This window comes from Oryx dammah, unplaced genomic scaffold (genome assembly GCF_014754425.2).
Source record: "Oryx dammah isolate SB20612 unplaced genomic scaffold, SCBI_Odam_1.1 HiC_scaffold_27, whole genome shotgun sequence".
Taxonomy (NCBI): domain Eukaryota; kingdom Metazoa; phylum Chordata; class Mammalia; order Artiodactyla; family Bovidae; genus Oryx; species Oryx dammah.
The window spans coordinates 28463127-28477260 of record NW_024070211.1 but is presented as its reverse complement, the minus strand read 5'-3'; the positions used below and the strand labels follow the sequence as shown (position 1 = coordinate 28477260).

At 48.7% G+C, this 14134-nt stretch overlaps 1 protein-coding gene across 1 annotated transcript; it reads left to right on the top strand.

Annotated features, from left to right (window-relative positions):
• Positions 1 to 7452: 7452 nt before the first annotated feature.
• On the top strand, positions 7453 to 13453 carry LOC120854340 (tubulin alpha-1A chain-like). The gene is made up of 4 exons (XM_040228272.1): positions 7453 to 7556; positions 11001 to 11223; positions 11531 to 11679; positions 12422 to 13453. The coding sequence occupies exons 1-4, from the start codon at positions 7554 to 7556 to the stop codon at positions 13400 to 13402; spliced, it is 1356 nt and encodes a 451-aa protein (XP_040084206.1). The 5' UTR covers positions 7453 to 7553; the 3' UTR covers positions 13403 to 13453.
• The last annotated feature ends 681 nt before the right edge of the window (positions 13454 to 14134 follow it).

Genomic DNA, 14134 nt, shown 5'->3' with positions numbered 1-14134 from the left:
CATGTTAGAAATTAATATCAAAAGATATTTTAAAATAACCCACCTATTTTCAAGTGGAATGTGACATTTACCAAGAGAAATAGAAGGGTTCTTCTAAATGGAAGAAGGAGGCAGGAGAGTCAAGTCAGGGAAGAGGAGAGGTCAGAGTGAAGGCTCTCAAGATGGAAGGAGGCCATGGTGAAGGAATGTGGACAGCCTCTAAAAGACAGAAAAGGCAAGGGACATATTTTCCTCTAAAGTCTTTAGAAGGAAAGCAACCGTGCCAATGCCTTGAATTTATCCGTAAATAGGTTTCCAATTCCAATGGTGGGAGAGGGGGCTTCCCCACACACCACCAAGCAATTCTCAGACACTAGCAAGGGGTTCGAGAATACTGCTCAATTCTGCACTTTCTGCCTGGAGATAGCATCAGGTTCCACAGGTTAAAGGTTTGATCCTACAAAACTGACCCCCCATTTCCTGCTTCAGATGCCAGTCACAAGTCCCAGTTGTTACCTAAGCTTCTGACCCGCAAGCTACAAACTGGAAGTTCCAACACCTCCCTCCAACTCTGGATACCAACCACAAGTCCATATGGTTACTTGTCCTGACTGATGGACTGCAGATTAGAGCTTACCATCACCTCTTTCTTGGGCTCAACTAATTTGCTAGAGAGGCTCGTAGGGTTCAGAGAAACATTTTACCTACTAGATCACTGGTTTATTACACAAGGATATAAGCCAGGAGCAGCCAGATAGAAGGGATGCAGAGGGCCATGTAGGGTAAAAGGCCATGAGCTTCCATACCATCTCCAGGTGCTCTACTCTCCCAGCATCTCCATGTGTTCACCACCTTGGAAGGTCTCCAAACCCCATCCTTTTGAGTTTTGATGAAGGCTTCATTACATAAACATGGTTGATTAAATCACTGACCATTGGTGATTGAACTCAATCTCCAGCTACCCACCCCCTTCAGGAGGTCAGGAGAGCCTGATGGGACTGAAATTCCTAAACCTCTAATTGCTCAGTGGGCTCCACGGGCAAGCAGCCCCCATCCTTAGGTGGGTCCAAAAGTCACCTCATTCACATAGCAAGACACCTTGACCACTCTCAGCACTTAGGGAATTCTCAGGGTTTTGGGAACTGTGAGCCAAGAAGAATGGACAAAGACCACATAATATATAAGAAATACATTTTGGTCATCTGAGTAGCCACAGTTTTTTCTTATAAATCATAATATTGCATTCCCTATAAGATTTATTTTGGACTTTTGATCTCCAGAACGTGAGATAATAAATACATTTTTGTTGTTTTAAGCTACTAAGTTTGAAGCAATTTGTTACAGCCTGGATAGGAAAACGATGCGGCAACAAACGTAGCTGGGCGATGGCTACCTTCTTAGGATGGGCAACAAGCTGCTCCAGTTCACCCAGCCCTCGTTACTCTGTGTCTCCCTGACACAGAAGACCAGTGCCCACTGTCATTTAACATCACATGCTCAGCCCACATCACACATTTATGTTAGCCTGTCTCCTGCAGCAATGAGTTCACAGCCCTAAGCAGGCTTCCTGACAGAGAAAACAGAGAAGACAAGGGTGCAGGGAGACACACCCAGGGCATGTTGGTGGAATATAGAGTCTGCATCTGGTTGGGCATGTGTGTCTGAGCGTGCATGCTCATGCACAAACAAGCATGACTGAGTGTGCATGTATTTTCTCAGGATATAGACAGATCCCCTGAATAAGGGCCATAAGCTCTTGGTAGGTGTGCAGGTAATAGTCCATATTACCAAACAGAAAACTCTTGGACATTCACATAGAATCTAGAAGACAATGCCAAACACTTTTTCAATCTTCCTGATGAGGTATTGTTTAGTCCACTCACCCAAAGTGGGTGTCAACTCTCTCTTTGGGTCGCTCTCCCTCTTCACCTTGCCTACTGTTATCTCCATCTTTCCCAACTCCTTCTCACAGTCTCACCTCCATCTTGAAGCAGTGTGGCAAGGTCATCAAAGTTCTTTGTTTGCTTTTGGCTGTGCCACGTGGCATGTGGGAGCTTAGTTCCCTGACCAGGGATCAAACCTGAGCCCCTTACAGTGGAAGCTCAAAGTCTTAGCCACCAGGAAAGTCCCCATCAAGGTTTAAAATGTCTCCATGGATTCCATTAGGGAGAGGTGGAGCTGAGCCTTACTGCACACCCATTTTTGTTTTTGTTTTCAGTTGGAGCATCTACTAGCTGTCCTCCTCCTCACAGCCCATCTTTCCTACGGGAGAGCTCTGTGTCTTCTCTCCTCCCTGCTGTCCACGCTGGCTTGGTTCACACGCTCCACTGAGATGTTCTTGCTAAGGTCGCCAGTGACCTCCATCTTGCCAAACCATGCCTCTCTCTTCATCTTTCTCAGCCTCTCAGCAGTATGTGACATAACTGATCCTTCCTTTATAGTGTTTCATAGTTGAAGTACTTTGTTCTTGGCTTTGATGACACTTCTGCTCCTGGCTTTTGTCCTAGCCACTCCTTCTTGGTGGTCTTTGATGGCTTACCTCTAAAGGGTGCTCCTCATAGCTCATTCCCAGGCTTTCCACAGGCTTTTTCTCCCTGAAGGAGCAATAGTTGAAAGTGGGTGATGAGTATATGGGGTTTTATTATGTTATCTCTACTGTGGGGTGTATTTTTTCAGTTCAGTTCAGTTCAGTCGCTCAGTTGTGTCTGACTCTTTGCGACCCCATGAATCGCAGCACGCCAAATTGATGCTTTTGAACTGTGGTGTTGGAGAAGACTCTTGAGAGTCCCTTGGACTACAAGGGGTGTATTTTTAAATGTCTGTAATTAAAAGCAATTATAACTTATCTAGGGTTACTCAAAAAAGAATAGCTAGAGTATAAACATCCCAAGCTGCAGTGCAAGAATAGAATAAAAAGAAAGCCGTATCACCTATATGTTGATGGTTCTCAAAAGTACTTCTCCATTTTGGACCTCTCCTCTGAGGTTCAGAGTCACATGACTGTTTGGCTTTTTGATATCATACCTTGAAAGCCCCTTAGATGTCTCAACACAACACAAAGTAGAACTCCTATCACACTCCCTGCCAAACCTGCTTCTGTCCTAGGCTCCTGAAAGTGAAAGTCGCTCAGTCATGTCTGTACCAGTCCATGGAATTTTCTAGGCCAGAATACTGGCGTGGGTAGCTTTTCCCTTCTCCAGGGGGTCTTCCTAACCCAGGGGTCAAACCTGAGTCTCCCACACTATAGGAAGATTCTTTACCAGCTGAGCCACAAGGGAAGCCCCGGGTCTGAGTAAATAATACCACCTTCCTCCCAAGTCCTTAGGTAAAAATGGAGGACTGTCCTCTATTCCTCTTTCATTCTCTTCCTCCCCTCTTTTATTAATTAGAATGTTTTAGCTTCAAATCATGGAACGCCTAGCTACCAGCAGCTTAAACAATGGGTGTATTATTATCCCCCAAGAAATCTGAATGGAGGGCAGTTCCAGGATTGGTTCAGTGATGTCACCAGTAAGTCCAGTATGTCCAGCTCTCTGCTCTGGCATCCTCAATGGCCTGGTGACGTCTTCTCTCCTGATCACAGGATGACTACCACAGCTCCAAGTATCATGCCCTCATATGACACCATCCTAAGGCAGGAAAGGGGGGGTGGTTTCCTCCCACATCTCTTTTTATCAGAGAGAAAAACCTTTCCTTAAAGCACCCCAGCAGACTTTCCCTTGTATCTCACTGACCTCAGGCCTAAACTAGTCATTGGAAGGGGGCACTGGAACTACCATGAATGGTTTGGACTAACCCTTGGAGAAGGCTATGGCAACCCACTCCAGTGTTCTTGCCTGGAGAATCCCAGGGACGGGGGAGCCTGGTGGGCTGCCATCCATGGGGTTGCACAGAGTCAGACATGACTGAAGTGACTTAGCAGCAGCATACTTACCCTTAGGTCTAGAGAAAGGCCATCTTCCTTGACCAAGTGGAAGGGTGAAAAATTATACAAAATCAGGACCGTGCCAGCAAAGAAGACATGGAGGCAGGGGTCAGGTAAGGCTGTTGGGTAGGTCTGCACAGCCCAGATTAGCATGTCCTATCACTTCAACCCAGCTACTTCCCTCACCCCCAGTTTAGTCCAAGCTACCATCCCCTCATTGCTGGATATTAGCCATGGTCTCCTCGCTTCCTGCTCCCACTCTTGAACCTCTATAATGTACTCTCCACATAGCAGCTGCAATACTCTCTCTAAAACAAAACACGAAGTAGGCCATGAGGCTTGCTTAACCCCCCACCCCCCATCACACTTGTAATAAAAACCATTCTCAGGACTTCCCTGGTAGTCCATTGGCTAAAACTCCAAGCTCCTAATTCGGGAGGCCCGGATTCCATCCCTGGTCAGGGAACTAGATCCCACATACCACACCTGAGTGTGCATGCTGCAGCTAAAGATCCCACGGGCTTCAACTAAGACCTGGTGCAGCCAAATAAGTAAATAATTTTTTTTTTGTTTTTTAAGCCATTCTCCTTCCCAGGTCCCTTTCCCTCTGTGAACTCCCTCCCTCCATTTCCTTATATACACCAGGCTTGTTCCTTTGCACTTGCTATTCTCTCTGCCTGGAACACTACAGTTCAGATCTTGGTGTGGCCCACTCCTTATTAATTTCAAACATCACCTTCCTGGAGAGTGGCTTCTTCTCAGTAGTAGCCCCCTCTCCTACTCTCCCCCCACCTCGTCTCTTTCTGTGCCATTATCTGTTTTGTTTTCTTCAAGTGTTCATTGCTATCTGAAATTCTCTTGTTTAGTTATTATGTCTTCCCACAAAAATACAAACTCCTTGAAAGCTCAGACTCTTTTTGTCTACTACCACTGTATCTCTGGCAACAGTGCTTGGCACACAGCAGACAATAAACATTGTTCAAGGAATGAAGAATATTGATCACCTCTCATTTTATAACTTAGATACATTACATGCTCTTAAAAAAAAATCTCAGGACTTCCCTGGTGGTCCAGTGATTAAGGCTTCAGCTTCCAGTGCGGGGGGTGGGGGTTCAATCCCTGATCCAGGAACTAAGATCCCATATGCCTCATGGCCAAAAAAACAAAACATAAAACAGAAACAATATTGTAACAAATTAAATAAGACTTTAAAAATCATCCATATTAAAAAAAAAAAACTTTAAAAAAGGTCTCTTTATTCTTGTTTTATATGAGACCCCTCCCCCTGCCTGCCTTGAAGAGAATTTTCTGTGCAGAACCAGTGTTGTCAAGGTTGACTTTGAGATGCCTAACTTCAAAGACCAGTTGGGAGAAGTTGGAGTGCTAGCAGGACACTCTGGGACACAGTGGGCCCCAAATCCTTCCATCTGGATAATAATTCCAGAGTTCTATGCCTTCGTGGATCAACCCAGTGTAGACCGGGCTTTCTCAACTTTGAAGTGTTGGTTGGTTGTGTCTTCTCTCCAGGGATCCTGGCCTTTTAGTTCCAGGTAGGAGAGAGAAGCAGAGAAGGCGATGGCACCCCACTCCAGTACTCTTGCCTGGAAAATCCCATGGATGGAGGAGCCTGGTGGGCTGCAGTCCATGGGGTTTTGAAGAGTTGGATACGACTGAGCGACTTCACTTTCACTTTTCACTTTCATGCATTGGAGAAGGAAATGGCAACCCACTCCAGTGTTCTTGCCTGGAGAATCCCAGGGATGGAGGAGCCTGGTGGGCTGCTGTTTATGGGGTCACACAGAGTCGGACACGACTGAAGTGACTTAGCAGCAGCAGCAGCAGCAGAACAGAGAAGATCTCAGTTCATGGCCCAAACCAGGGTTAACCCTCTTAATATTCTGGGTTACACCCTGGTATTCTAGGATGAAAAGGGCTCTGATAAAGCCCCACCCTCAAGATAATTCTTTCACCATTTGCCATACTGACTGAAGATTCACATTAGAAACTACTTCCTGGAGAGGATTGCTATTAATAGACAAGATTCTTTTATTTTCTAAATCTGACATTCCTATTCCTGGTCACAGCGCTGGCTGGAAGTATGACTAGAGAGAGGCAACATGGTTTCAAGGCAGCATTAGGGACCATTTGAGGTTAGTGGTCATGCATTTGAAGTTAGATCAGTCAATATAGTTCTGGGGTTTTCTACAGCCACTGTTTAGCGGGTCAGTGCAGGCAGAATTGGTGAACAAATGGATTTAACCAGAGTTGTGGTTTGGTCAGTCAAGGAAACTGAAGCTAGAGGGAGACAAGGGAGTTGAGGAGTATGTAAGGGAATGATCACCACTGACCACGGAATTTAAAATAAAAACACAGGAGAGGATGAGGAACATCGAAAACTCTGCCATGTGGAAATGGGAGAGGCACAGATCCTGAGTCCCAGAGGAACCGTAATTCTGCCCCTAATTAACTCCCTCGTGCCAAGAGGCAGCAATTTCCTTTTATTCCTCAGGGAGTAGAGGCCTTCCCTTGCCCACCTCACACAAAGTTGTTGAGGGACTCAAAGGAGATAAGGGCATGGGGGGGTGGGGGGTTGAGGCTGCCTTGAGAACAACAAAGCAGGATACAAATGGGAGAGAGTAACATTTTTATTTCATAATTTTGTTGCAGGCCATATGGTGACTACTTCTGTGGGAAATAAGGCCAGACTAGACAAGCAAAGACTTGCATTAGAACAGGGAGAGACTGTTAGGAGTAGCCTTGAAACCCTGCTCAGTATCTTGCCTTGCCCGTGGACAACAGCCAGTTCTGGACTAAGCACATCTATCTTGTTTAATCTCACAGTATACTACCTCTCCCCAGTCTACAGATGAGAAAACTGAGGCAAAAGAAGTTAAGTGTGTGCTAAGTCACTTCAATCATGTCTGACTCTTTGTGACCCTGTGGACCATAGCCCATCAGGCTCCTCTGTCCATGGGATTTTCTAGGCAAGAATACTGGAGTGGGTTGCCATTTCCTTCTCCAGGGGATCTTCCTGACCTGGGGATCAAACTCCTGTCTCTTACGTCTCCTGGAGATGGAGCTAACTTGAGCTCTAGTTTCTGCTGTTCTCTAATATTCTGAGTTTCCACCCAGAAAGGCCCAAGTTGATCTTCTGCCCTAGGTAACTCATTGTTTCTGGTCCACTGCAGACTTTTCTTAGCCCCGCCCACTCCTCTTCCAGTCCTCACCAACTCTGGGGGATTGGGAGGGGTGGCGGGTGGTGCTGGAGCTCAGACAGCTTAATTTCTAAATCCTCTCCCACCTGTGAGGGCCAGGCTGAAGCACCAGGGGTTGTGTGACTGAGCAACAGACACCGTGTACCCAGAGACCTGGATACCTGTGTGGGGCTACGTGTGGGGCTACCAGTGGGCCCCTCCTCTGCAGGCACCTCCTCCCCTCCCTGGGCCCGGGCCCAGCGCCTGCCTGCTGCCCGGTAACCAAGTCAACAGACCTGCCCTCCTGGGGCCGTTTCTAACAACATTCCCCCCGACTGAGAACAGACCAGAGAGTATAAGGAGGCCAGCAGGCTCTGTGTCCCTCACAGATCTGTCCCCAGCTTCGGTCTTGCAGCAGACAGACAGAAGACCCCAGCTAGTCCCAGCCAGGCAGCATGGTAAGCAGAGGTGGGGGCTGAGGATGCAAATGAGGGTCCCTTGTGTCCAGGGGTTCATGGGCTATAGTGTGGAGGCAGGTGAGGTAGGGGACAGGGAAAGAGACTTGCAGATGGGAGTGTGGCCCCCCAAATGTACTAGTATGTGGGGGCCTGTTCAGGGGGTTCAGAGGGACAGGTGATGGTAACTAGGACCTGGGTAAGAGCCTGAGCAGCTGCTGAAGGGCTTTGAATTTAGGGGTAGGGAGAATGGGGTGAGCAGGACACAAGTAGAAAGTGCAGGCAATTTCCTGTAAACCTGGGCCCCTGCTGGCCTCTGGTTCCATCTCCCAGCTAGCCTGTCCTTTCCCTGTGCCTTGATCTGACTCCTCATTTCAGCTATGTACCAGGAGGGAGAGAAAGAAGGGGTGGGAGGGTGCTGTGGTGGGGGGTGAGGCTTATTTGATATCTGTTACGAAAACCTGCCCCCCAGGCAGGACAGAAGAGCAGTTAGAAGTGTGGTTGGAGCCAGGCCGTCCCTTCTCTGAATATTCCTGGTTTTGCTCATGACCTTGAGCAAGTTGTTTGACTCCTCTGAGAGTCAGTAAAATAGGATAATAAAAATACGTACCTAAGGGGGCCGTTATGAAGATTAAATGAGATAGTGTGTGAACCACTTAGCACAGTGCCTGGCACCTAATCAGCGCTTAACACATGGAACTAAGCACCCAAATGACAAAGCTTGCAGAGTATGAAATTATACTATTTTCACCGACGAGGAAAGGCAATGGGAGAAGCCGCCTTGAAGCAACTCTGTCCACGTCCCAGAGGGATAGGGATTTGAGGCCAAGTCTGTGTGACTCCAGGGCCTGGGTTCTGTGCCCACATCCAGAGTGAGGGGCATTGTTTCCAGAGTCTCAGGCATTCTCCACGTCAGACATGCCTTGCATGGGCCCTCAGCTGTGGAGGCCAGGTCAGTGTCTGGCTCTGTGCATGGGACCTGGGCAGGCTCTGAGATACAGCAGCAGGCGTCGGCCCTGCTGGGTGATTGGTGAGCTGAGTCAGCCCTCCCTCATGGACCTGGGGATTTCTGGAGTCCTTTGACCCCGAACCCCTCCCAGCTTAATTCATTATTTTATTTTTAAATTTTTCTTTCCTTCTTTCTTTTTGTCTGTGCTGGGTCTTTGTTGCTATGCAAGCTTTCTCTGGTTGTGGCAAGCGAGGGCTATTCTCTAGCCGCGGGGCGTGGGCTTCTTGTCATGGTAGCTTCTCTTGTTGCGGAGTGCAGGCTCTAGGGGGCTCGGGCTTCAGTAGCTGCAAGTCGAGGGCTCAATAGTTGCGGCACCCGGGCTCTAGAGCACAGGCTCAGTAGTTGTGGCACACAGGCTGAGTTGCTCTGCAGCATGTGGGATCTTCCCAGATCAGGGATCGAACGTGTGTCTCCTGCATTGGCAGGCAGATTCTTTACCACTAAGCCACCAGGGAAGTCCTGTGACTTTCTCTTACTATGACCCCCGGGGTTGGGTGATGGGGGAATGGATAAGGGGATCCAATAGAAATATGGCCTGACCTAGTCTGTGTTGTGCAGTGAGCCAGGCAACTTGCATTCTTTCATCTGCAGAGTAATTCTAGGAGGGGGCTCTTATTATTGTCATTTCTCAGGGAAGATGCCTTCAGAGTATTGAAGACTCTTGCTTGAGGGAAGTGGGGAAGTAATGGGGCTGGGATACAGATGGTCTCCGTATTAATCCCAGTCATCCAAAGAAATCACAAGAAGTTAAGGCCCTTGTGTCATATTTACAAAGTCAGAGAAGTGTTCAATTTGTGGAGAAAGCATCCTCTTTTAAAAAATTCTGAAATATTTCAGATATGCAAAAAGGTATAAAGGATAATATGATGAACACCTGCTACCCAGCTTAAGCAAGAGAATCCTCTGACTGTATTCACTTCCCTCCTCTACCAAACAAAACCATTATTCCAAATTGGGTGTTAATATTTCCTTTGCTTTTTTTATTTTTGTAACACATTCCAAGAATATATAGCAAACATAAAAATGTATCTGTAGATGATGCATACAAGTTGAAAATTTACATAAATAGTAACGTCATGATTCCTCTTAATTTGCTTTTTTTCTGGCAAGAATGTTTTAGGGTAAGATTCTTTCTTGTATTCACCCACGCCCACTTCTGAATCATTCTTTATGCACTTTCTCCTGTTGAGGGCCTTCTAATTGGCTTCCGTCGCTATGGTGCTATGACTGTTCCTTCACCTGTTTTCTTGTGTACCTGTGTGAGAATTTCTCTAGAGCAAGAGCATCTTCAGCTTTTCTGCTATTGCCAAATCACTTTCCAAGATAGATGCATCACTTTGGGCTTCTAGCAGCAGTGTGAGAATTCTCATGTCTCCACAACTGCCACATGGTTAAGCCTTAAAGCTTGGGGAAATTTGGTGGATGTGCTTGAGTTTTCTGTTTTTCTTTTCTTTTTTTTTTTTTATGGCCATACAATGGGACTGGCAGGAACTTAGTTCCCCATCACGGACTGAACCCTGACCCTCAACAGTGAAAGTACAAAGTCCTAATTACCGGATGGCCAGGGAATTCCTTCATTTTGTTTTTAAGGTCTGCCATAAACACTTCTCAAGGGGAGCAGGAAGAAACACTCTGGGATCCCACTTCCCACACTGTCACATATCTTAAGCATATGAAAGTCTCCCTTTCCTAGACAGTGAGCTTCTTAAGCACAGGGACCAGGTGTTAAGTGTTATGAATTTCCAGTATCTGCACAACGTCAGGCACATAATGGAGGCTCAATATAAGATGAAGCAAGTGACTCAAGTCTCTTTGATGCTCATGGGGCTCCCCAGAGCAGAGACCTTTCTCTTTTCTAGGACCAAGCAGGTTACCCTAGTCCTGCTTCAGGGGCAAGAGTTCTTTGACCACTAGCCTTGAACCATATGAGGAAGAACTTTCTTCCCAGACTCTCTTCACTCTAGAACCACACATACCCGAGAGGAAAGAACAGCACACACACGTCCATTCCAGGCCCACGTTCCCCTTCTTCACTGGCATTTCTAACTGTAAAGTGAATCCAGAGTCCTTTCTGCTCTTATAAACCTTATCCTTGTCTCTCAGCCCTGAAACCTCACTTGGTTCTTGCTTTCCTTATTAATGGATGCTACTTTCTTTCTAGACGTGAGTGGGTTGACTATTGTGCTCTGGCAGACACAGCTGAGCCCCTCAATGTTCCTTAAGATGCTTCGTCACTGAGAAGGACTCTATAATCTTAGAAATGGTCACATCTTCTGCTTCCCCTGAGGGTTTTATCCCCACCCCACATCCCCCAGGAGATGGGGGCACAGAGAGCAAAGTCTAGGAACTTCTGCTTTCAGCTGGAGAACCACTCAAGGAAGGAAGGCAGGAATCGTGTCCAGACATGATACCCTTCTCTCTGCCCTTTGCCCACTCAGCGTGAGTGCATCTCAGTCCACGTGGGGCAGGCCGGCGTGCAGATTGGCAATGCCTGCTGGGAGCTCTACTGCTTGGAACATGGGATCCAACCAGATGGGCAGATGCCCAGTGACAAGACCATCGGGGGAGGGGACGACTCCTTCAACACCTTCTTTAGTGAAACTGGGGCTGGAAAACATGTGCCCCGGGCAGTGTTTGTGGATCTGGAGCCCACTGTGATCGGTGAGTGATGATCAGGCCCTGTCACGCCTTGTCCCAGGTACCCCAGCAAGTCCTTCTCCATAACTGGAGAGCCCTGGAGTTCCGGTTCCCAGTTGCTGCAGCCAATCAGAACTCCAGATCTGCTATCATTCAGCTCCAGAGTCTCAAGGTCACCACACATCCCTTTCCTTTTTATTGACACACCCTTAAAGCCAAGAGCAATAGCAACTGCCTGAATGGGCCTGGTGACCCCACCCCTTCTGTGTACCCTGGGGCTCTGGGAGCCAGGCTGCAAGGGGCAGGGCACCTAAAATTCTGTCCATTGCAGATGAGGTTCGGACGGGCACGTACCGCCAGCTCTTCCATCCAGAGCAGCTCATCACTGGCAAAGAGGATGCTGCCAATAACTATGCCCGAGGCCACTATACCATTGGAAAAGAGCTCATTGACCTGGTGCTGGACCGGATTCGGAAGCTGGTGAGAGAAAAGTTGAGGGCTGGGGAAGGGGAATTTGCATTCCTGTCATGAAGTAATCTGGAGGCCAGATAAGGAAGGGCAGCTTCCGTCCTCGGGAGAGTCTCCCAGACAAGAATTAAACACACAGGATCAGGAGTAGTGAGGAGGGGAGGCAAAGGGTGGGTTCCAGCCCAGAGCTGGGTGTCTCCTTTATCTACTACAGTAACTGGCCCAATGCTGTGCAGAGGGGCCACCAGTCGATAGGCTGCCTGGCCAAGCTATGAACGCCCATAAGCAGTCCCAGATTGTCAGCTGGTATTGTAGGGATGTGGACAGAAGGCCCTGTGAAAAACAGGGATCCAAACAACACCAGCCCAAGGCTCTCTCATCAACTTGGGCCTTCAGCAAGGATGTGGACCAGGTTTCTGGGTTGTTGATCTCAGTAAAGAAGCCCTCCAGAGACATCAGAAGTTAGATCGAGAGGCAGGCATGGGTAGGAAACCAGGTGGAATTGGCAAGTTATGATAATAAATGACTGTTGGCACAAGAGTCAAGAGAAATGTCTGTGGAAGGTCTCGGGAGGTTTGAGAGAGGAGGAGGGGCAAGGAGAGGAGAGTGGGACCGCCGTATCAGAGCCTATTTTTTGCCCTTGGAAAAGTCTTCCAAGGATTTTATGAAACTTTGGGGAAATTGCAAACAGCACAAGCTGGTTCTCTACTGTCGGTCAGCAGTGCTTCAGATCTCACGTTTCTCTTCGCTCTAGGCTGACCAGTGCACGGGACTCCAAGGGTTCCTCATCTTCCACAGCTTTGGAGGGGGCACTGGCTCTGGCTTCACCTCACTGCTGATGGAGCGGCTCTCTGTTGACTATGGCAAGAAATCCAAGCTGGAGTTCTCCATCTACCCAGCCCCCCAGGTGTCCACAGCTGTGGTCGAGCCCTACAACTCCATCCTGACCACTCACACCACCCTGGAGCACTCAGATTGTGCCTTCATGGTGGACAACGAGGCCATCTATGACATCTGTCGCCGCAACCTGGACATCGAGCGCCCGACTTACACCAACCTCAACCGCCTCATCGGCCAGATCGTCTCCTCCATCACAGCCTCCCTGCGCTTTGACGGCGCCCTCAACGTGGACCTGACCGAGTTCCAGACCAACCTGGTGCCCTACCCTCGCATCCACTTCCCCCTGGCCACCTATGCACCAGTCATCTCTGCAGAGAAGGCCTACCACGAGCAGCTGTCAGTGGCAGAGATCACCAACGCCTGCTTCGAGCCTGCCAACCAGATGGTGAAGTGTGATCCCCGCCATGGCAAGTACATGGCCTGCTGCCTGCTGTACCGTGGAGACGTGGTACCCAAGGACGTCAACGCCGCCATCGCTACCATCAAGACCAAGCGTACCATCCAGTTTGTGGACTGGTGCCCCACGGGCTTCAAGGTCGGTATCAACTACCAGCCCCCCACTGTGGTGCCCGGGGGAGACCTGGCCAAGGTGCAGCGTGCCGTGTGCATGCTGAGCAACACGACCGCCATCGCTGAGGCCTGGGCCCGCCTGGACCACAAGTTCGACCTGATGTATGCCAAGAGGGCGTTTGTGCACTGGTATGTGGGCGAGGGCATGGAGGAGGGTGAGTTCTCCGAGGCCCGGGAGGATATGGCTGCCCTGGAGAAGGATTATGAGGAGGTGGGCATGGATAGTGTGGAGGGGGAGGGAGAAGAGGAGGGGGATGAATACTAGCAGAATCCTTTGTGTCTGTCCTAAATAAAGTGCTGTGGCCTCATTGTCTCCTAAATGTCTTTTTCTCTTGGGAAAACCACTGGGGGTGGGTTCTTTCATAAGAGATAAGAAGGCTAGTATCTTAGCCTGGGTTCCCCAGAAAGCAGATCTGACTTCAGATTTCATTCCAGGGAGCAGAATGAAGGCGGATGTGGGTAAAGCAGAGGAGGAGGAAGAATTCATCCTGGAGAGGATGTAGCGGGATAAACGGCATCTTAGAACCATTCCTTGGGAGATTGGGCAGGAGAGGAGGTGAGAGTGGGGAATTTCTACATTGGCTCCATTCTTGCCTTGGTTAAACCTTCCCCACATCAAGCATAAACTCGCCTGTACTTCCAGGTCGCACACACTTGGGTCGAAGGGCAACAGGGAAGACCTGGGGGCAGGAGGCGAGGCGCTAAGTTGTGAAGCTGGTCTGAGCCACACAGGGCTGCAACAAGAGCCTGGTCAAGGCCAGGAGATTTGACATGGTGTCTGATAGAGCTGGTGCTCACTAGTGCCCCTCCTGTCCTCTTCAGGCAGGAGGTTTGAGTGAAGAGAGGTAGAGAGTCCAGAAGCTGGCATTGAGACAGAATGGTGGCAGAGCGGCACCAACTGTGGAGCAATGGCTGGGGGTCAAGGGGGAGCCTACCCCCCGGAAATCACCATCTCACTCATCACTTTTCGATAAAGACAAACGACCTGTCTTCAAAC

What these genes read in the sequence shown, in the direction of transcription:
- LOC120854340 (XM_040228272.1), top strand. An exon ending in TCTGGAGCCCACTGTGATCG is followed by an intron (nt 11,224 to 11,530) that starts GTGAGTGATGAT and finishes TGTCCATTGCAG; the next exon opens with ATGAGGTTCGGACGGGCACG. An exon ending in TGGACCGGATTCGGAAGCTG is followed by an intron (nt 11,680 to 12,421) that starts GTGAGAGAAAAG and finishes TCTTCGCTCTAG; the next exon opens with GCTGACCAGTGCACGGGACT.